This window comes from Pleurodeles waltl, chromosome 1_2 (genome assembly GCF_031143425.1).
Source record: "Pleurodeles waltl isolate 20211129_DDA chromosome 1_2, aPleWal1.hap1.20221129, whole genome shotgun sequence".
NCBI classification, from domain to species: Eukaryota; Metazoa; Chordata; class Amphibia; order Caudata; family Salamandridae; genus Pleurodeles; species Pleurodeles waltl.
Genome location: NC_090437.1, coordinates 1,105,594,445 through 1,105,617,642, shown reverse-complemented (window position 1 = coordinate 1,105,617,642; position 23,198 = coordinate 1,105,594,445). Strand labels below are relative to the sequence as shown.

The 23,198-nt window shown below is 44.2% G+C and overlaps 1 protein-coding gene across 1 annotated transcript in view; it reads left to right on the top strand.

The window, feature by feature from the left end:
- Positions 1 to 23,198, top strand: part of LOC138248423 (cytosolic beta-glucosidase-like) — a 355,284-nt gene that overhangs the window by 64,994 nt on the left and 267,092 nt on the right. The window contains exon 3 of the mRNA XM_069202172.1: positions 16,377 to 16,604. Within this exon, the coding sequence (XP_069058273.1) occupies positions 16,377 to 16,604 (228 nt within the window). The remainder of the gene's footprint in view (positions 1 to 16,376; positions 16,605 to 23,198) is intronic.

Genomic DNA, 23,198 nt, shown 5'->3' with positions numbered 1-23,198 from the left:
CGTTTTGGTCTTGTTTTACACAGATAAAATTTGGCTATTTTTCCTAAACTGGTGTGGTGTCCTTTTGTAGTGTTTTCACTGTGTTACTGTGTGCTTTACACATTGCTTCTGAGTTAAGCCTGACAGCTTGTGCCAAGCTACCAAGGGGGTGAGCCGGGGTTATCTGAGCGGGTATCTCCCTTTTCCTGACCAGAGTGAAGGTACCTACTTGGATAGGGGGCAAACTGACTGCCAACTAGAGACCCATTTCTACCAGGTTCCCTGTGTGAATGCCTACAATGTCAACCAGTCAGAAGTTCTGCTGTATTGTTTGCTGCTGAGCTCACTACTATAAAAAATCCTGCAGAAGGTGCCAGAGTATCAAGCACAACTATGAGAATTATTTGCTAGCCAGTCTTTTCAAACTCCATCTTCCTCTTCCACAGTGGGTAGAGCTTCTTTTGCTGCAAGATGGTTGGGCCCTCCTCTCCAATCCTAAAGCGCTTTGCCTGCACATGCAGAGATTGTGTGAACTAGAGATCTTGGCTCGGGAAAACACTAAATACGGCAGCTGGTCCAAATGTGTTGAATCCTTCAATTCTCAGCTTCCTGGCTCTCCACACTTTGTGCTTTACCTTACCCAATAGGTTTTGGCAGTCACAAGTCTGAAGGGATTTTTGTCTGCCTTGTCGACTGTCTTATGTCCCCCGATCAGCCATCTTTGTTTTATGCCACTCTACAGCACTTTTTCTTAAAGCCCTGTAATACTGGTTTCTTCCCACTCCCATCATTGTTCCACAGTGGGAGTTGAATTTGGTGTTAACATTCCTATAATGCACACTGGCAGACTCCACTGTGTAGTTATACGTAAGGGTGAGTTTCCATATGACACATGTTTATTGTTTTGCTGATAACTTTGGTACAGCTTGATCAATCTTCACAAAGCTTCCAAAAATCTCCATACACTTCATCTTCTTTGTGGAAAGTTTTGGGGTGATTCGTCAAACATGGGCTGTGTCAAAATGCGTTTTCCCCATGCAGTTTTCCATGGGATCATTAGAAACAGCTATAGCCAAAACAGCTGAACGAAATCACACTAAATTTGCCAGAAAGCTAGATATTGGTCCAGAAAACATGATTTTGGGTAAATCCGTTTAGTAGTATTTGAGAAACCACAGGTCTTTTTTTATGTATATAACACATCTCTGAGGATCTGCAGAGCTGACGGATCCCTAGAGCACATATACTAAGATTTGACGGAGCCACTTAAGGGACTTGTGGACTCAGTCACCTGTCCTACAAAAAGTGCCTGCCAGGGGGGACCCCCTTTGTCCTAAAGCGTATTTTTTTTAAACAGTTACCAAAAGAGCATTTGTGGTTAAATTTAATTTAAAAAAAACTGGCTCCTGCCCTTTTTAAAAAAAAAAAAAAACAGGGTGGAATAGAGCCCAGGGCGATGCAGATATATATTGTTTTGGGGAGGGGGCGTGCAGCCCTCTTCCCTCAGCTATTAGGCTCTGGTGACCTATCTTCCGGGGCTGCATTGCATTCTGATGAAAAGGGTACATGGTCCCTATTCCTCGAGTCATCACGATGCCTGGGGGACTCCATCCCCTGGGCTGCATTACATTATCGTGTGCAGCCCCCATTCCTGAGCCATTATCATGCTCTAGGGACCCTAGACCCCAGGGCCACACTTAATTATTATGGGGAGAGGGGCATGCATCCCCATTCCTGGGGTGCTGATCACTTTATTTTTCCAGTATTGGATCTTTCATAGATTCACATGCTTGAATTATTCCCTGTTGTCGAAGTGAGAGTCCCACGGTAAAAATAATAAAGCAGTATGTATCATTATCATAGGCTGTAATGACAATGAGCAATAATTTAATAGCCTATCTATGTTCTTTAAAAAAATAAAAAAAAGACTTGAACCAGTCAGGCAGTAGCTTCCTCTAGAACACTCTCGATAGGCTGATGGAATTCTCTGATCCTAGCACTAATGTGACAGAGCAGCAGCAAAAAGAAGAGGTTACACTCTGAAGATATTAGGAGTGTATCTACTTCCTTCATACTGCCCACAAGATAAAGGAATACAAAATATGTCTAACCTTTCTTTCTAAAACTCTCACATATAGAGAAATGAGGCCATTATTGTGGCTACAGAAACCTAAATCCCTCAGATCTGATGAGGAGAACAGTGAGGATTCAATCTCCTCACAGGAGAGGTCAAATGGGAGAACTCGCAGCAAGTGTCTCCAGAGGCGCACAGAAACATCATAAAAAAACTTGCCATGAGTTTCAAAAGGCATTTCTCACAACTTCGTTGTTGATCACAGGGTTTTTTGGGGGTGTTCACCCTGTCCAGTGCACCGTCTGAGTTTGTAAGTGAATCAAGGGCAGGAAGTGCCATTATACTCTGTGAAAACTTCCCAATCATTAATATAAGATTTTCTATACCAGGACAGGAAATGAAGGCTGAAGAAACTGGCTCTCAAACTGTCCATCTGACTCCTCCTCTCGGTGATAATGCGCCTGGGAATTGAGTCCTTTGTTAGATTGTTTTCTTCTGCCGTCTGGTTCGGACGTGTTTGCTCTCGCTCTGGTAGATCTCGGTTCGGTACTATCTGAACTTCTCTCTTCCTTCTATAAACATTGATATTGTTTTTTATTGTGTTTTTCTCATTTACATTTGATTTGATTGCAATCGCTGGGGTCAATTAAAAACCTTTTTCGGACGACCGTGCCCTTCTCGAGCCTACTTCGACTGGTGGTTGCCGAACGATGTCAGGCTGATGGAATGGACTGTTTCGCTTTTGCCTTGGTGTCACGCCAAGTTCCCATACACTGACCAATACTTGGTGTGCAACCTCTGTCGCTCTCCGGATCACAGGAAGAAAGCTGTGAAGCATGTCGATCCTTCCGTTCGAAGAAGACTGAGGGATCGAACAGCGTATTGTTTGGAGATGGCATCAAAGTTGTCAGAGCAGACGCTTGACATTTTCAGAGAAGAACAAGCTCAATCTGCAGTTTCCATCGCAGACTCTGATTCAGACCGAGACTCGGATGGGGACAGCCAATCGATTCCAGTGGCTGAGTACGTCAGCCCCGTCCCGGCCCCTAAAGGCAACCAAAAATACATCAGCACTGGTTTTGGTCCACCACTGCTTGAAGGCCATGGTCAGACCCGAAAGACCTACTGATGACCAACCCTCGAGTTTGGCACTGAAAAAGACCAAAGTGCATTTGGCACCAACCGAACAGCGTTCCACTCCTGTTTCGGGATTGAGTCAAAAAGCGGAGACTTCCACTTCAGAGCCGAAAAAACTGCCAACATTCCTGGCCCGACTAAAACATTTGGTCTCGCAGCTGAAACGTGTGGGTGGAAAATATGCTCTGACTTCAAAGGAGTCTTCAGATATAAGGCCCATACTAGAAGTAATAGCGCAAAATCCAGATCCACAAAGACACTGGAAGGATTATTGCTTCTCATCCTCCTACAACCAAGAGAAAGTTATCTTTCCAAGAGACTTTAGAAGCTGGGCCTCCACCTGCTAAGAGATTCAAGCATAAGGAGAAACTAACGGAAGTACAACAGCCTTCATCACCACATTCTCCCTTTACTACCTGCTTCCCCACCAGATACTCCACCACCTTCATCTACACAATTGTCTCTACAGTCCCCTAACTCTACACATGGGATTGATTTAGGTGGCACTCATTATAATGTAGACCCATGGGATTTATATGATCCAGACCCTGTACCTTCCAATGATCCTGATTCATACCCGGGTAGGCCATCTCCACCTGAAGATACTAATGCCTACAACCAGGTCATAGCTAGGGTCGCTGCATATCACAACGTGCAGTTGCAAACAGATCCCATAGAGGGTGATTTTTTTAATTAACAAATTATTATCCATTCACAAGGAGTATCAGGGCCTACCCATGCTTCCAGGAATGCTTAAACATGCAGATGACAGTTTCAAGGAGCCAATAAAGTCTAGGGTTATCAATCAATCAATCAGTGCTTGCATAGCGCAACTACTCACCCATTAGGGGCTCAAGGCGCTTGGGGGGGAGGGGGAGTGTAGCATATACCAGTGAGGTGGTTCTTAAAAGAGCCATGTCTTCAGTTCCTTCGTGAAGCTGAGGAGGGAGGTAGTTTGTCTGATGTAGAGAGGGAGGGCTTTCCAGGCGGTGGCTGCGAGGTAGGAAAAGGAGCGTCCTCCTTTTCTGGTTTTCCTGATGCGGGGTACTTCTGCAAGAGAGACCTGGGCTGAGCGTAGGGTCCTGTAAGGTACGTGGAGGTTGAGTCGCTGGTTCAGGTAGGCTGGTCTGGAGTTGTGGAGGGCTTTGTGTGCGTGGGTGAGGATCTTGAAGGTGATTCTTCTCTCTATGGGAAGCCAGTGCAGTGTATGCAGGTGCTGCAAGCTGTGGCAGTGTCGAGGTAGGTCGAGGACCAGTATGGCGGCGGCGTTCTGGATGTTTCTTGTTGATTCCGGCGTAGAGTGCGTTGCATAGTCCAGCCTGCTGGTGATGAGGGCGTGTGTGACGGTTTTTCAGTGTTCGAGGGGGGATCTACTTGAAGGACTTGAGTAGAAGGCAGAGGGTATGGAAGCAGGTGGAGGTGATTGAGTTGATTTGATGGTTCATGCTGAGGTTGGAGTCCAGGATGATTCTGAGGTTACGGGCTTGGCTGGTGGGGCTGGGCGGGTTTCCGAGGCCTGGTGGCCACCAGGAGTCGTTCCACGCGTTGGATTGAGGGTCCGTGTGGAGTACTTCTGTTTTGTTTGTTTTAAGTTGAAGGCAGCTCTTTCTCATCCAGTTGGCGACTGATTCCATGCCTTCGTGGAAGTTGTTTCTGACTTTGGTGGGTTCGTTGGAGAGGATGAGTTGGGTGTCGTCTGCGTAGGAGATGATGTTGATTCCATAGCTTCTGACGAGGGTGGCTAGCTGGGCCATGTAGACGTTAAACAACGTGGAGCTGAGGGAGGATGCCTGGGGCACTCCGCAGGTGGTGGGTGTGGGGTCATGCGAGGAAGGGGGCGAGTCTCACTTGTTGAGTTCTGCCTGAGAGGAAGGATTGGTTCCAGTCAAGGGCCTTGTCTCTGATGCCGGCTTTGTGGAGTCTTCTTATCAGGGTGTGATGGGAGAGTGTGTCGAAAGCCGCCGAGAGGTCTAGTAGGATTATTAGGGTTATTACACTAAGGGTAGACTAAAAGTACAAATCTGCACCTTCAGATCCAATTTTTACTACCCAACAATTGCCACCTAACTCTATAGTTGTTAGTGCAGCCAGGAAAATGGTAAATAGCCAATCTACAGGGGATGCTCCTCCCCCAGACAAGGAAAGTCGCAAGTTTGATGCAGCGGGGAAGAGAGTAGCATCTCAAGCTGCTAATTACTGGAGACTTGCAAATTATCAAGCTCTGTTATGAAGATACAATAGAACTCATTGAGACAAGATGGAGGAGTTCTTACAGTACCTTCACCAGAATACCAAAAAAGGGACAGCAGGTAGTTACAGAGGGACAAGCTATCTCTAACAACCAAATTAGGTCTGCCTTAGATGCAGCAGACACAGCAACAAGGGCTATTAACCCCAGTGTGGTTATTAGAAGGCACGCATGGTTACGAACTTCAGGGTTTAAACCTGAAATACAACAGGCAGTACTCAATATGTCTTTTGATATTAACACTTATTTGGCCCAGAAGTAGGTACCACCGTAGAGAAACAAAATAAAGACTCTGAAACACCTAAGGCTATAGGTGCCCTTTACACTACCCTTGCTCAGGGAACTTTTCGCAGGCCCCAGTTTAGAGATGGTTTTAAACCATCAACCTTGGAGCCGTCCACATCCCAACACAAGCAAGGACAACAATTTTATACCAGAGGTTCTTTCAGAGGCTCTTACAAGGGAAATAACTTTAGGGGTAGATGTAAGTCCACCACCACAAGAGGTTCCTCCGCCTCAACTAAACAGTGACTTTCTGCACACACCCACACTGTATACATCTCCTGTGGGAGGAAGAGTGGAAAATTTCTACCAACAGTGGCACCACATTACAACAGATCAATGGGTGCTGTCAATTATCCAGAATGGTTATAGCGTAGAACTCATCTCTACTCCACCAAACATTCACCCTCAACAGGTTTTCTGTGGAACACCTACATTTATTACAAGAGGTACAGTCACTTCTACTCAAGGATGCAATAGAGATGGTATCTATTTCTCAACAGGGGGCAGGAGTATATTCTGTACCAAAAAAGGATGGAACTCTCAGACCAATCTGGATCTCAAACCCCTCAATCAGTACATCCTGTCAGAGCATTTCCACTTGGTCACTCTTCAGGACGTCATTCCCCTGCTCCAAAAACAAGACTACATGACCCATTACATCTAAAAAATGCTTCCTTCCACAATCCCATACATCCAGCACATCGCAAATTTCTAAGATTTGTAATAGCCAGCAAGCACTACCAGTTCAAAGTACTACCCTTTGGAGTAACAGCAGCACCAAGGGTATTCACCAAATGCCTCCTAGTAGTTGCAGCATACCGCAGAAGGCAACATATACATGTCTTTTCCTTTTTGCTCATAAAAGCCAGCACTATTCAAACCTCTCAACAACACACACAGTACACAGTGGATACCATACACAATCTAGGGTTCACAATCAATTACCAGAAATCTCATTGTAACCAGCGCAAATACAACCAAGAGCCAGGAACAATTCTAAACACTCAATCAGCATTAGCATACCAAAACCCACAGAATTCAAGCTTTCCACAATCTCATATCTCAACTACAATACAATCTTACATAGTAAGGTTTATCATGAAACTATTGGGAATGATTGCACCCATGCATAGCAATAGTACCTAATGACGCCTAAACATGAGACCCAACAACAGTGTCTTTCCCAACAATGGCCTCAGACACATGCTCAGCTTCGCCATCTAGTGTTGTTGGACTGCCAAACTTACAACTCTCTGCAATGGTGGAATCACACCAACTTATCAAAAAGGCGGCCATTTCAAGACCCAATGCCACAGAACATAATTACAACCGATGCATCAATGATAGGTTGGGGAGCCCATCTCAACAACCTTGCCATACAAGGGGAATGGGACTCAATTCAGCAAACTTATCACATAAATCATTTGGAATTGCTAGCAGTGTTCCTAGCACTCAAAGCTTTCCAAACACAAATCACGCACAAAACAGTGTTGATAAGGTCAGACAACATGACCACAATGTTTAATCTGCAAAAACGGGGGGACCCACTCATCTCAAGTGTCCCTTCTAGCACAGACAATTTGGAAATGGGCCATTCACAATCATATTCAACTACTAGCAGAGTATATCCCAGGGATACACAACCAATTAGCGGACCTCTTAAGCAGGATGCAGCAACAAATACACAAATGGGAGATTCACCTACAGGTGATTCAAAAGTACTTCCGTATGTGGGGAACCCCAGCCGTAGACTTTTTTTTACAACAAGCGAAAACACAAAATGTCAAAACTTTGCATCTAGGTACCCACACCCTTGATCCAAGGGCAATGCTGTATGGATCAATTGGTCAGGGATATTTGCTTACGCTTTTCCCCCCCTCTCCCACTAATTCCATTTCTGGTCAACAAGATCCATCACACCTCCCTCACTATCATACTCATAGCACGTCAACACTACTACACAACACTGTTGGATCCGTCTGTAGTAGCACATCACAAGGTTCCAAACAGACCGGACCTATTAACTCAAAACAAAGGTCAAATTAGGCATCCCAATCCCAGCATGCTCAAACTGGCTATTTGGCTCCTGAGGTCATAGAGTTTGGATGTCTACAGCTTCCAACAGAATGTAAAAGAAGCATGCAAACCTACAATTAGACAGCGTTATGATGGTAAATGGAAACGTTTTGTATATTACTGTCAACCCAAAAATATTGATCAACTTAAAGTTTCAGTACAGGATATTGTCTGTTATTTGCTTCATTTACAGAAAGCAAATCTTGCATACTTATCTATTAGAATTAATTTAACAGTGATGGCTGCTTACCTACAAAACAGACTGCATACTTCTCTCTTTAGGATTCCTATCATAAAAGCTTTTATGGAAGGCCTTAAAAGAGTTATTCCAACAAAAGCTCCACCAGCTCCTCCATGGAATCTTAACACCGTGCTCACAAGGCTTATAGGTCCACCGTTTGAACCCATGCATTCTTGTACTCTTCAATTTCTCTCATGGAAGGTTGCTTTCCTAGTAGCAATTACATTCTTAAGGAGAGTTAGTGAAATTCCGACTTCCACTTTAGAAGAGCCTTTCTTACAAATTCACAAAAATAAAATAGTACTTAAGACTAACCCAAAATTCCTACCTAAAGTAGTTACACCATTCCACATCAGTCAGTCAGTAGAATTACCAGTCTTCTTTCCACAGCCTGATTCAGTTGCTGAGATAGCTCTTCATACTCTTGATGTCAAAAGAGCTCTCATGTATTATGTGGATAGAACAAGGGATTTCAGGAAATCTAAACAACTTTTTGTGGCCTTCCAACAACCTCATAAGGGTAATCCTATTTCAAAACAGGGATTAGCCAGATGTATAGTAAAGTATATTCAAACTTATCTTAAAGCTAAAAGACAGCTATTAGTAACTCCTAAAGCACATTCAACTAGAAAGAAAGGAGCTTCAGTGGCCTTTTTAGGAGATATACCAATGGCAGATACATGCAAAGCAGCCACATGGTCCACACTACACACAATTACTAAACACTGCGAGGATGTGTTAAATCGCCAACAAGCAAATGTTGGTCGAGCAGTGCTTAAAACACTATTTCAAACTACTCCAACTCCTACAGGCTAGCCACTGCTTATTCTGGGAGGGGACTGCTTTTCAGTCTGTGCAAAGCATATGCATCTGCAGCTACACATGCCATTGAACGGAAAATGTTACTTACCCAGTAGACATCTGTTTGTGGCATGTAGTGCTGCAGATTCACATGCACCCTCCCTCCTCTCTCCTCCCCGGAGGCATGTAGCCGTTGTAGTACGTTCTTTATGTAAATATATATATATATATGTTAGATGGCATGTGTAGATGCAGATACACATGCTGTGCATTATCCTGCCATCTAGTGTTGAGCTTGCAGTGTTACAAGTTGTTTTTCTTCGAAGAAGTCTTTTCGAGTCACGAGACCGAGGGACTCCTCCCTTTCGGCTCCTTTGCGCATGGGCGTCGACTCCATCTTTGATTGTTTTCTTTCCGCCATTGGGTTTGGACCTATTCCTCTTCGCTCCGTATTTCGATTCGGGAAAGTTAGTTAGTTATCGGAAAATTCGACTGTATTGTTCGCGCTCGGTACCGGTTTAGTGTTAGCACATCGACACCGAAGAAAGAAGCGCTCCAGTGGCCCTTCGGAGCTTCCACTCTCCAGCGGGGCCTGGTCGGCCCGACCGCGTCCATTTTCAAACCTCATGGACCAGACCCCCTTCTGCTTCTGCCCCAATTGCCACGCAAAGTATCCTTATACAGACCAACACTTGGTCTGTAACCTGTGTTTATCTCCAGAACACAGGGAGGATACTTGCGAGGCCTGTCGGGCATTTCGATCCAAGAAAACACTACGGGATCGAAGAGCTCGAAGACTCCAGATGGCGTCGACGCCGGCCGAGCAGATCGACGTCGAGGAGGAGGAGAGGTTCTCCATTCGAGATTCGGACTCGGACGAGTCCGAAAGTGAGCAGCCGAAGATGCAGCAACCAACTGTGAGTAAACCAGCCCCGGCAAAAACTCACTCAAAGATAATAAAGGCCAAGGGAATGCCACTGCCAACAGGCCATGGCTTAACCCGAAAACACGGTGACCAAACATCAGCACCGAAAAAGGCCTCCCAGCAGCGGAAGACATCCGACTCTGGTCGAGATACCGGCTCCGAACAATCTCGGCACCGAGAGTTCGGCACCCCTAAAGTCAAGAAGGTTTCCTCGGAGCCGAAAAAGACTGTACAAAAAGCTTCGGTGCCGAAACATGCAGCCTCAGAGCCGAAACCAGGCTCCTATACAGAAGAGCAAGGCCTTTCAAGTCAGTTGCAAGGGCACAGATTTGAACAAGAACTGGGCATGGGAGAGCCAGATCATACACAGAGGAGGCTGCACATACAGAAGGACACGGGGAAAATCCAAACTCTTCCTCCACTAAAAATCAAGCGAAAGCTAGCATTCCAGGAGACGGAAATGCAGCCAAAAGCGAAAGTGGCTAAAGACAAGACACCACCAAGGTTCTCGCCACAGCAATCTCCATTGCATTCGCCACACCTGTCCCCGGTAGCAACACCCCTAATGATGCAGTCGCCGGCACACACAGGGATGACATAAGATGACCCAGATGCATGGGACTTGTATGATGCACCGGTCTCAGACAATAGTCCCGATTGCTACCCGGCAAGGCCGTCACCACCTGCGGACAGCACTGCATATATGCAGGTGGTTTCAAGGGCAGCTACATTCCATAATGTAGCAATGCATGCAGAGCCCATAGAGGATGACTTTTTGTTTAACACCTTGTCATCCACTCACAGCTCATACCAAAGTTTGCCAATGCTGCCAGGCATGCTAAAACATGCCAAACAAGTATTCCAGGACCCAGTAAAAGGCAGAGCCATCACGCCTAGGGTGGAGAAGAAATATAAACCTCCCCCAACTGACCCTGTGTTTATTACACAACAATTAACTCCAGATTCGGTGGTAGTGGGAGCAGCCCAAAAAAGAGCAAACTCCCAATCCTCAGGGGACGCACCACCACCCGACAAGGAAAGTCGGAAATTCGATGCAGCAGGCAAGAGAGTGGCAGCACAGGCAGCCAATCAATGGTGAATTGCCAATTCTCAGGCTCTACTGGCTCGATACGACAGGGCACATTGGGATGAAATGCAACATCTCATTCAGCACCTTCCCAAAGAGTACCAAAAACGTGCCCAACAGGTTGTTGAGGAAGGTCAGACTATTTCTAACAACCAAATAAGGTCGGCTATGGACTCAGCAGACACGGCGGCAAGGACGGAAAAAACACTGCAGTAACCATTCGTAGGCACACATGGTTACGGAGCTCCGGATTTAAGCCAGAAATCCAGCAGGCTGTGCTGAATATGCCGTTTAACCAAGAGCAGTTGTTTGGGCCGGAGGTGGATACGGCAATAGAAAAACTCAGAAAGGACACGGACACGGCCAAAGCCATGGGCGTGCTCTACTCCCCACACAGCAGAGGCACTTTTAGAAAGCCGCACTTTAGGGGAGGGTTTCGTTCCCAAACCACAGAGCCCTCTACCTCTCAAGTTAGACCCACATATCAGGACCATTATCAGAGAGGAGGTTTTCGAGGATCATATAGGGGTGGACAATTCCCAAAGACAAGAGGGAAATTCCAGAGCCCAAAAGCCCCGCAAACCAAACAGTGACTTAAATGTCACAAACCCCCACCACTCAACACCAGTGGGGGGGAGACTCACCGCATATTACCACAACTGTGAAAACGCATGGGTCCTAGCCATTATCCAACATGGTTATTGCATAGAATTCCTACAATTGCCACCAAATATGCCTCCAAAAGCACACAATATGTCCAAACAACACTTAGACCTGTTACAACTAGAAGTCCAAGCACTGTTAAAAAAAACAAGCAATAGAACTAGAACCCAATCATCAAAAAGGAACAGGTGTCTACTCCCTGTATTTCCTAATTCCAAAGAAAGACAAAACACTGAGACCCATATTAGACCTCAGAACACTGAATCTTTACATCAAATCGGATCACTTTCACATGGTAACACTTCAAGACGTGATTCCCTTGCTCAAAAAACAAGGCTACATGTCAACATTAGATCTCAAGGATGCATATTTTCACATACCCATACATCCTTCCCACAGGAAATACTTAAGATTTGTAATCCAAGGAGTGAATTACCAATTCAAAGTGTTACAATTCGGGATAACAACAGCCCCAAGGGTATTCACAAAATGCCTTGCAGTAGTAGCCGCTCACATCAGGAGACAGCACATGCACGTATTCCCTTACTTGGACGATTGGTTAATAAAAACCAGCACTCAACAACAGTGTCTTCTACACACACAATATGTCATAGAAACCCTACAAAAACTAGGGTTCTCTCTAAACTACCAAAAATCACATCTACAACCATGTCAAATACAACAATACTTGGGAGCAACACTTGACACACAAAAAGCGATTGCCACTCCAAGTCCACAAAGAGTACAAGCATTCCAAAACGTAATATTAAACATGTACGCAAACCACCACTACCAAGTGAGGTTTGTAATGAAACTTCTAGGCATGATGTCTTCATGCATAGCTATTGTCCCAAACGCAAGACTACACATGCGGCCCCTACAACAGCGCCTAGCAACACAATGGACACAGCACAGGGTCAACTTCAAGATCTAGTGTTGACCGCCAGACACACTTCTCGCTTCAATGGTAGAATCCTATAAATTTAAACCAAGGGCGGCCATTCCAAGGGAATGGGGTCCAAGGGCCATCACCTGGCCCGGAGAGAGCCCACTACACTCCCTCCACAAAACACATCAGCCCCGGGTACTCTTTGAAGGCTCAGGACAAGGTCCCATGCCTTCCGCCTCAAAAACAAATCAGCCCCAAGGATGGGATCCTCTGGGCCCTTGCGTGGCCCAGGAAGGGGTCCTATAAAAGGCTTAGAAAGGGAGGCTGCAGGACCACTTCCTCAAAAAAACCTTCCCCCGGGGAATGAAGTCCCTGCAGGCTTCACGTGGTTGGGAAGGGGGCCCCACGTCCCTTCCCAATTAAGAAAAGGGGACTTGGCAATTAGGGATGGGGTCCGCGGGGCCTTGAAATAGCTTGGGGAGGGACTGGTGCACACCCCCTCTCCATAGTTTAAAAATATATATATAAAAAAACAGTTAATGTGGACTGAGTGAAGCAGCTTCTCTTTTCCCATTCACTGCTATGGCATAAAAGTACCACATAATGGCTTACAAGAGCTTTATTTTAAATATTTTTAGATGCTGATAGTTCCCCTGCCCCTTCTAGCAAGCATTATCTTTTAATTTTGTGGAGGGCTGCAGCCCGCCAGAACATTTAGAAACACAGTAAGTTTCCTGGGTTATTGAATCTATGACCCCAAGAGCTTACCATATTTTTTTAAGCTCTCTGAACTGGCACAAAATGCTCTTTAGCAGGAGGTCAGGTCTCTCTTGTAGTTGGATCTGTGGTTGCATTTTGTGGCCTGAACTCCACACAGCCTTTAGGGTTTGGGCGGCTGCAGGAGGGTTGAGCCGAAGTTCATGTGCAGTAGTGGAAGGGCACACATAATATAATAACAGTTACTCAGGTTGTTTGATTACTTTGAAGACTGCCTTCTTAATGTTCCATCGAATTACAAGGTTTTTTGGATTGACCGCCTTTCACTGTTTCTTATCTAGAAAAGCTGGTGTTTCATCTTCCCATCTTGTCTGCGGAAGGTCGTGTCTGCCTTACAAACTGGTCAGTCCATCCTTCTCCATCCATCGTTCCACCTCAGCATCACCCCAAGAAAAAGAAGAAATTACTAAGACTGAGCTCCAGACATGCTGTGGACACAAAAGACATGTTAGAATGGACAATCAGCTATTTGTGGGCTTAGAAGGAGCCAAGATAAACCGTCACCAAACTACAATTTCATATTGGCTCACCTTGTGTATAAACAATTGTTATGACTCAGCCAAGGGAAAGCCTCTGGACGATTTTTGTGAGCACTTCATGAGGACCATGGCAGGTTTAACTGCTCTCACCAAGTGCAAAACACCACAGTCTTGCAGCTGAGGCATGCGGTGATGCCTAGTTTGCTGTGGTTGTGTTGCATGACTATCTTGATTAATTGGCACTATTCAATCCCACCTCCATGGAGGGTAATGTTGCGCAACTCATTTAAAATGTGAGGAATCTCTGGAATCATCATGAGCAAAAGGAGAGTAGAGGTGGAAATGTCCTTTGCATGGGAAAAGATGTGTACCCCTGCCCTGAGTGCCCAACTGTAATGTTGTTTGAATCTCTGATGCTGATTTTTGTTGCCACAAGCTAGCACTGTTCACACATGTGCGTCTTGACACAAACCTGCCTCACGGATTTCAGTCTTATTGGACTGGCCCAAAGCGCTACTCTCATAGTTGTACAAGACTACTACCTTCACCAAGAGTGAAGCAGCACAAGCACTATGGTGGCAGCACACCATGCAGTGGTCAGTAGGAGTGAACAGGTCCTTTGCACCCTGTCACTGGAGTAAGACCTACAGGCTCACTCAGCGTTTTAAAGTTATGCGGATGTACGCTTATCTCACCCTTGGCCTACATCAGGTAAATGTAGAGTGGTGCACAGCGTAGGCGTAGTGACTCTATACTGGATCTATGTGTGCCTGGAAATGGGGCATTATGGGGGTAGAGCAGTACTGTGTAGTACATCAAAAGACCAGTGCATGATGTGAGTGTAGATATGCCTGCGAGGAATACATTACATTAGAGATGTAGTGCTGTGCAGTGCGTATGCAGAGAAAGCAGGTGCCGGGTGTATGTGTGCTTACGAGAAGTACAATAAATGAAGGGTGAATTTTTTGCAGCATGCACATGGTGAGTGTGTGTGCTGGCAGTGTGTTTGTTTGCAAATAGCACACCCTGGTACAATACAAAAAGGCTACTGTACTAAACAGTGCATGCAGATTGAATGTGTGTGCTGAGTGTATGTGTGTTTGTGGTGACACAATACATTGAGGTGACAGCACTGGACTGTGTTTGTGCTGTGTATGTACACTTAGTATACGTGTGGCTACAATGGTACATTACATAGGGGATACTGGGTTGCATTTTGAAAAGCCCAGGCCTGCCTTCTGAAGAAAAGAGTAGTAGAGGAGTCCCCCAAACAGGTCTGTGTATTGCTGCATTCCTGTGAGCTGGCTGAGAAACACACTGGAGGATAGGGGAAAGAAACTCCTCCTTTACACTTCGAAAGGTTGCTCTTTGATTCAGTGATAGATCACAAGGAAGGTTTCTGGACACATCTCAGGAAGAAGATGTGGCTAATAAGAGAATCATAAAGAGTAGGGCTGGGAGACCGACTCAACCTTTCAATGGACATACTAATGTGGCTGACCTCCAAGTGTGAACTCTTGTCACTCCGATAGCCTGCGTTGTTTGTCACAGCAGGAAAGACTCCGCAGCTGATTATCAGACAGCCTTTCAATAGGAAAGAAAAGAAAGAACTGTGTACCCTTCAAGAGAAGCAGAACCCCAACATAAAACTTCAAAAATTCAGACCCTAAATCACATTTGGAGTCAGTCCACGGCAGCCCTCTCCTGGCATACGGGGGTCGCCAAATCAATCCTGCACACAGGAAGCAGCCAGATCAGTGCACAGCAGCTTCATCACATGTCGCTCAGTAAGACCAAATGATGAAACGCTCCAACCTTCCTCTTAAAATTTAGATTTTGTATTTTTGAATGTTAATTAAATAAAATATTTTATATTGTGTGTACTTGTTTGATCTATAATTGTTTCTTTATTTTTGTTTATTATTTTGAGGTTCAAAACATAGATATTTCTTAGGCTGGGGTTCTTGTATTCTGGTAGTAATTCAATGGCAATCCCCAGAAGTGAAAACGTTAAGAACCTCTGGATAAGATTGAGCAGGCCGTAGAGGCAGTTCAAAATGTAAATACCTCATGATTTTTTGAGCTAACATTTCAATGCGCTAATATCTGAGAAGCAAACTGGATAATTAGTTGTCAGCTTCATATATTTGTGCCTTTTTTCTATTGGAAGTTGTTTATTATTTTAAATACATTTATTAAGACATAGCGCACATAAAAATTGAAAGTTGTGTCCTAATATTTCAAATGTATGGTTCATTTATGCAACTACTCGCCAAGCTCAAGCTATCAATAATATTTTGCCTTACTTTGTCTTGTTTCTGCTACATTGGTTGCCTGGAGAAGAATTGTGGACATTTTCCCGCTATCTCATCATTACACTAATAGGAAACAGCGTCCTCTACCTGACAGTAGTGGAAGGACTCCACCCACCCTGAATTGAGCCCTACCAAAAACTTGCCAATTTAACCTGTGTTTCTGACAATGATGAATTCGAAGGCTTCCCTGACCTTTGACGTGATTTCTCTACATATTAACCCAGACAAACTTGAGAAGATAAGCTAAAAACACATAAAATATCACTTACTAATTTAATGTCAATTTATTACCGTTAAAGGTGCATCGAATATCCTGAGACTTTTGGTGGGATTTTATGTAAATCTTAATTCGGGGTATATTTTTTGATACAAACTTGGCAACTGTTTTCTTTTTAATCAGGAGGCTGGAATGCAGATGGAAAAGGCCTCAGTGTCTGGGACACCTTCTCCCATCAGGGAGGCGGTCGCGTTTTCAAGGACCAGACTGGCGACGTTGCTTGTGGCAGCTACACTCTGTGGGAAGAAGACCTGAAATGTATCAAACAGCTTGGATTGACTCATTATCGCTTCTCCCTTTCCTGGACACGTCTGTTACCTGATGGGACGACAGGTTTCATCAACCAGAAAGGTAATTGTTTCTTAAAATTAGAAGGCAACCGCTTTAATTCAAGGTTATTGCTACAATCTGGCCCACTTAATTCGGGCTACCCTGCAGCATGGCTTTTAAATTATAGCTCTTTTCTACAAGATTTTAGTCTTTTTCGACAGGGTCCCTGCTATACCTTTTTAGTGCTTCAGGACGTCTTGAGCATTTACCTTTCTTATGTTTAAGACTGATGCAAGCAATAAAGGTGTTTCGCATCAGTTATACTGCTTTTGCATTAACAGAAGAATGAATTAGTGAACGTATGAAATTGTTTGCAGTAACCATCATGACCCTTGTGTGTTTTTCTACTGCTGAAGTGCCTGTTTAGCTACTTTTCCGTAAAGAGGTAAATACTGAGAATACAGCTCTGTGTGATTTAACTGGTCCATAGATATGATTTGCAAACAAGTGAGAATTTGAGGAATATATTTTCGATAGTATTCAATGTAGTATTTGCAGGACAGCAGAGAATAGTCACTTTAAAGTCATGAAGAGGGCCCCAATAGACTCAAACTTTGAGGGGGTGGAGGCAGTGGTAACCTTTTCAACCAATTGGAGGTGTGGTTAGCAGTTCAAACAATGGGGTGGAGCTATCTTTAGAGTCAATATTAGTAAATAGAGTGATAAATTATGCATTTTAAATATACTGGTAAAACCCAATACAATTGCAATATGTTTTAGTGGATCTGACAGACATCTTTAAAAAAGGTAAATCATTATTTGACAGCTATAAATAGTTTCTATACAAAACACTTTAGAATAATATTTTGCAAAGCTATTTCAAGATGACAGACCTTTATTCCAATTCCAAATGTGTAATGACAATGAGCTCACAAAATATTTGTAATTCCATCCATAGAGTTTCAGACTGATCACCAGGACCTTGCAACATATACTTGTTGGAGGCTGCACATATTCACAGGTCTCAGAATATTCAACTTAGTGCGTTAACACACCTCATTTGGGGATGTGTGGCTGATTCCTAATGCATCTTTTGTTCCTTCTTAGATTTAATAATTGTGTGCCAATCAATAGACAATATTCCCCATGTTAATTATCAAGAAATCTGTGCTGTTCTAAATCAAATTAAAATATCTATTGACAGAACTCCATATTGAGCAGTTCTCATATATGATGACTGAACTACATCCATGCTGAAAGCCACCGTGCCTAAAGAACTGACAAAAAGGTAGTTCCCTTCCAAAATGTTGCAACAAAAATGTTCCGGAATGCAAAGATACTAGTATTTCATCAAACTTCAGAACACATAGAATGTGTGGCTGATGGGAGTGTCCTGCAAAAAGGTCACCTCACCAGAAATAATTTCTCTTTATAGCATATGTTAAAATATAACCCACATTTTCAATTCTGTTTTGAAGCCTATCACACACAAAGTTTTAAATTCACTAAAACATCATTGTTACATTTATATTCAGCAAGGGCAATGTGCATTCTAAAATGCAACATTTGTTGACTTTGAGAAGAGTGAGCATAATCTCTATAATTGTTGTTCCTAAATGTATATCCTGGCCTGCCTGGGAAGAGAATGGGACAACCTTGAATAGGGCACAAAAAACCACAGGCAGGCAACATGGTTCCCAGTTTGACATTGTAACACAGGAACAAGTAGTGCACAAAGTAGTGTTTTCGTTGTGCAGTGGTTTTGCATTGTAACCTATCAAACACAACATCAGAGCTTACCTGCTTTTGACAGGCTCAGGTTTAGTTTATCAGCAGAATAAGGTATCACAATCATGTTGCTGCCAGAGTACACATTCTTGAAGAGGTAGGACACAGCAGTGAAGTGCCTGCAAAAGGGGAGTGTTGGTGTACTTCCTCTCCATAGAAACCATCCTGGAGAAAATAATTCACAATTCATATGTTATAGCTAATTCTTCACCTGCCTTACAAGTGTACTCTGAGGAACTGATTATAGAGGCCTTTTTTAGGTGACAACAGTATGCCTCTGGTTAGACGAGCTATATGCCCAGGCTGAGCTATCCTCAGTCTACCATTTTTCAGCTAACAGTTCTCTATCAACAAAGGGCAAGAGTTATAACCAATAATTTCCGCTTGATTTAGTCTAATATTGCCACCGACCCTGCCTTCAGTGCTTTAGGGCACCCACTAAATATACTGAACATCTATTCCTGCTATGATATGAGTTGAATTGTTACTTATTAAGTGCAATGAGCGCCCTAGGGCATCTAGATACTGAACTGAAAAACTGCAGAAAGGATATGAAGGTAATCAAGAAAACAGATGTACTTCAAGAGCCTTCCTAAACACAGAATGGTCCTCTGGTTTGCACAAGCCAAGATGGAGTGCATTGTAAAAAGAGGGAGCAGCAAAACTGAAAGAACATAACACAGCCATTGCATGCTGATTACAGGCAGGGTAATATAGAATGGCCAACGCACACAGAGAGAAAGCTCCATGTGCATCAAGAAGTGCTTAATTTGAGCCTGTGTTTTCTGGTGCTCAGCACTTAATTGTCAGCACTAGCACTCGTGACAGCTGGCACATGGCGGTGCTGTTTATGTAATTTAGAAATACACAGACCAATAGTTGCTTATTAATTAGGCCATCCAATCCATTCTTACAGCAATGGACAGTCGCATTGTCACACTTGTAGCAGCGTGATGATTAGTAGTTGTGTAGGTACTGTCATTGGCAGCAGTGGCATTGAGTGGTGGAAGCAGCAGTGGCCTCCTGACAAGGTTTTTTTTTTTACAGATTAAGCCCTGGCATCAGGCCATCTGTGTTTTGTACTGAGAAGACCAACTTTCACTTTGAGAGTTTATTTTCTCAATGCAAAGAAGTTTGCAGAGTTTAAGCTTTAAAAATTATATCCACTCAGCAACACTTCAAAATTCTGAGAGGGGAACCAGTGGCAGCTTCCCACATAGTAAAGAAATCCCACCTAGGCAGGTGAGTATCTAAATAAGGAAGATGGTCCTGTGGTAGAGGCCAGAGACGTATCCTCATTGGCAGATCTGTTGACTGTCCACTGTGTTCTAAATATTTCCCTAAGCATTGTCTACAAGGTTATAGTAGGCAGAGCACTTGACATATCAGGTTTTTGTGTATCATTAATATCTATGCATGATTGTTTATTTCTTTAACTATCCTTTATGCTGCTTTAATAGAGCGAGATCAAAGTTGGAGTTGGTGACTGCAGGAAAATTAACAGAATAGATGGGTCTTGTTGCTCTCCCCACACAGCGCACACACAAACTCACACACACATCCACACCTCACTCCTGTGTTTGGAATGTGTATTTATATTGTTGAATCAAAGACAAGGGCGACAATTTATTTAAGGCTGTGAGGTTACATCAGGTAGAATAATGTGCAAGCTTGTTGGGCTTGGTGCCCCCTGCCTTAGACTAATGTCTGGATATTATTGTGATAGAAGCACAAAAACTGATTTGGAGACTAAGGCTATGGTTTAAAGCTATGTTGAATTCAGGTGATAATTAGAGCACATGGTAATTACAGCTACCCTGGTATTGAGTATTAATAATCTTTATTTTGAATTTTCATTGCCCCCCCTGCACTCCCCATACAAAGCATAATCACAGATGTACACTTGGCATGGCATAAAGACGATGTAGTCACAGCTTACTACGCACCAATTATAAAGCGTAAACAATGAATACTGAGTATATAGGACTGTCAATGGTGTGACAGCGTGTGGAACATTACACACAGTTTGTACAGTTTGAGAGTAGTGACTATAGGGGAAACAGCAACCCTCTAGTTTTTTTATTGTTTTTTTTTATTTCTGTTTATTAATATGTCTTCCCTTATGTACATCATGGATTCAACAACGAGCATGCAGTCCCTGTGATCAACATTACAACTCAAGTATCATTACAGAACATCATCAAAGTTTGATATTTTTATCTTTTTCTTCTTTATTTTTTTATATTTTTTTTTGTATGAGAGATAGAAGAAATGAACATACAGAAAAGTCAACCCCCGAAATCCCCAACTATCCCCCCTCCCTCCTCCCAGCATCCCCACCTATCATGCCTAAGCCCTTAAAAAGATCTATACTTCACAATACCATTCCATTCCGAAGTGTTTTTGTCTCCCAAATTGATTATCGACCTAGATTGTGGATTAATCTATGGGTTTATATTCTAATGTCATTATCTCATTCATTACCCACTCGTTGGGACTGTGTGGAGGCCAAACCTGTTCGTCCCCCCCTGCATATCCCCTGGTAACTCTTGTATCATGGGTCCCCATGCCAGCAGCAATACTGATAGTTTTGCATTTCTACTCGTTTGTCTCATTTGTTTCTTCCACCCCTGCCCACTCCTTGAAGTCCCTCAGCCAGTATTCCTTAGTCGGGATCTGATTACTAATCCAGTGAATTGCAATTCTTCTTTTAGCTACCGTAAGGCCTAGTACTGCGAAGTCTACACTTTGGATCTCGGGGCAGCAAACCCAGGATAGAGCCATTGACAGTCAGAGAAATGTCCCAACCCGTGGTGTCCCTAAGCTGCTCTATAACAGCCCTCCATTATGTATGTAACTCTTGGCACAACCAAATCATGTGTAAAAAATCAACCTCCAGGTTGAAGCCTTTTGAGCATCTGGAGTCCCACGTCGGGTAATTTATGTGAAGCCTTCTGGCCGAGGGGTAGGTCATATGTATTATATTGTATTGTATTTGTTTAAATCTGGCACAAACCAAAACCTTCTGTATTTCCTCGTGGATTTGGGACCAATCCCCGGGGAGAGTGATTCCTCTCCCACCCTGTCCCATTTCTGCTCTATTTTTAATTGTTTAACTGGTCTTCCGATCGTAATGCTCGGTGTAAATGTGACACTAATTTGCACCCTCCTGCCATGGACAACAAACAGTGGAGTGTCTGTGTGAGGTCTGTGGCCTCCGGGAATGTTGGCCGTAGCCACCTCGCCATGGCTGTAAGTTTTGCATATTGAAGGAACTGTCCCATTCTTAGCTCAAAAGTTTCTATAGCGTCTTGAAGGGATATAAACTGCCCGGTCGGATACAAATCAGCTTGGTCAAGCACCCACCCCGTTGCCAGTGTTCCACTTACATTGAGTGCTGGATCTGTGTAAAGGGGGGTTAGGATCCAGGCATCAAAGTCAGGGGTGTAAGGGTTATTCTGCATAACCGTTTGTACGTCTCTCCCCCATAGCCTCGCCATTAGGCGTATCAAGTGGGGTCAGGTAGTCGGAAGTGTTTCCCCTTCCATCAATAACAATCCAGATGGTTGCCTAGCGTTTGTCGTCTGTAAGAGGGATCAATCCCAACTTGGATCAGGTTTAAACCAACTGACCGCGTGTTGCAGCTGAGCCACTAGGTAGTATAATTCTAGGGTTGGTAATTTAAGACCCACCTCTCTCCCTCTTCGCAGTGTGTCAAGACTCACCGTGCTCCTCCCCCCGTTCCAAAGTAGGTTCACCAAGAGGGAATCCAATTCATGGAACGTCTTCTGCAGTATCTCATAAAAAGTGCCCTGCATAATGTACAGACATCTCGGCAGCACCACCATCTTTATAAGGGCAATCTTGCCCATCATAGATAATCTCCGAGTGTTCCAGAACTGGATGGATCTCTTCAGCCCGCCTATCACTCTGCCCATAGTCATTTCATAATGGGAGGCCTCATCCATAGTGATGTACATTCCCAGGTAGCATATCCCGGCTGTTACCCACGGCAAGTCAACCCGTGGGAGCTGTCCCACGGGGTGCTGACCAATCCTCCCAAAGAGAAGAGGAAAGATTTTGTTTTGTTCACTCTGAGGTCAGAGGCTATTGCTGATTCCTCAAGTTCCATTAGCAGCCTTGGGACAACTTCAGCTGGCTTCAGCATATAGATTAATGCATCGTCTGCATAGAGGGAGGGGATGTGTTCCAGTGCTCCCACCCGAATCCCAAAGCCTCTAAGTTCCTGTTGGAGTCTACATGCCAGCGGCGCTAGGGCTAAAGCAAAGATCAGGAGCAATAAAGGGCAGCACTGTCGGGTACCACGCTGACGCTCTATTGCTGCTCAGACTGCGGCCTGTACCCGCGCTGGCCTGTGTGGTCTTATAGAGGAGTTTTATCCATTTAATGTATTGCGGGCCCAAGCCTAATGCATCCACCACCCCCAGACGTATCTCTAGCTACGCTATCCAGTGCCTGTTGTATATCGAAAAAGGCCAGGGCATAATCTTCATCCTCCCCTTTTAGTGAATGAATCACTTCAGCCAGTCGGCAACTATTACGCAAAGTATTTTTACGCGGAATGAACCCTGACTGGTCGTCATGAACAAGCTGTGGGAGAAGAGTGAGTAACCTTGCCGCCAGTACATGACTAAGCACCTTAAGGTCTAAGTTCAACATTTAAATGGGTCTGGAGGCACCCGGCTCGGTTAGAACCTTGTCTGGCTTTAATATCACCACTATGAGGGCCTCCTTCATGGATCCCGGCAGGTCTTCTCTCCCCAGCGCTCATTATAGACTTCAAGGAGCTTATCTACCACTATTTCAGAGAAATGATGATAAAATTAGTCCGGGCGCCATCAGGACTGGGAGACTTTGCCAGTTTAA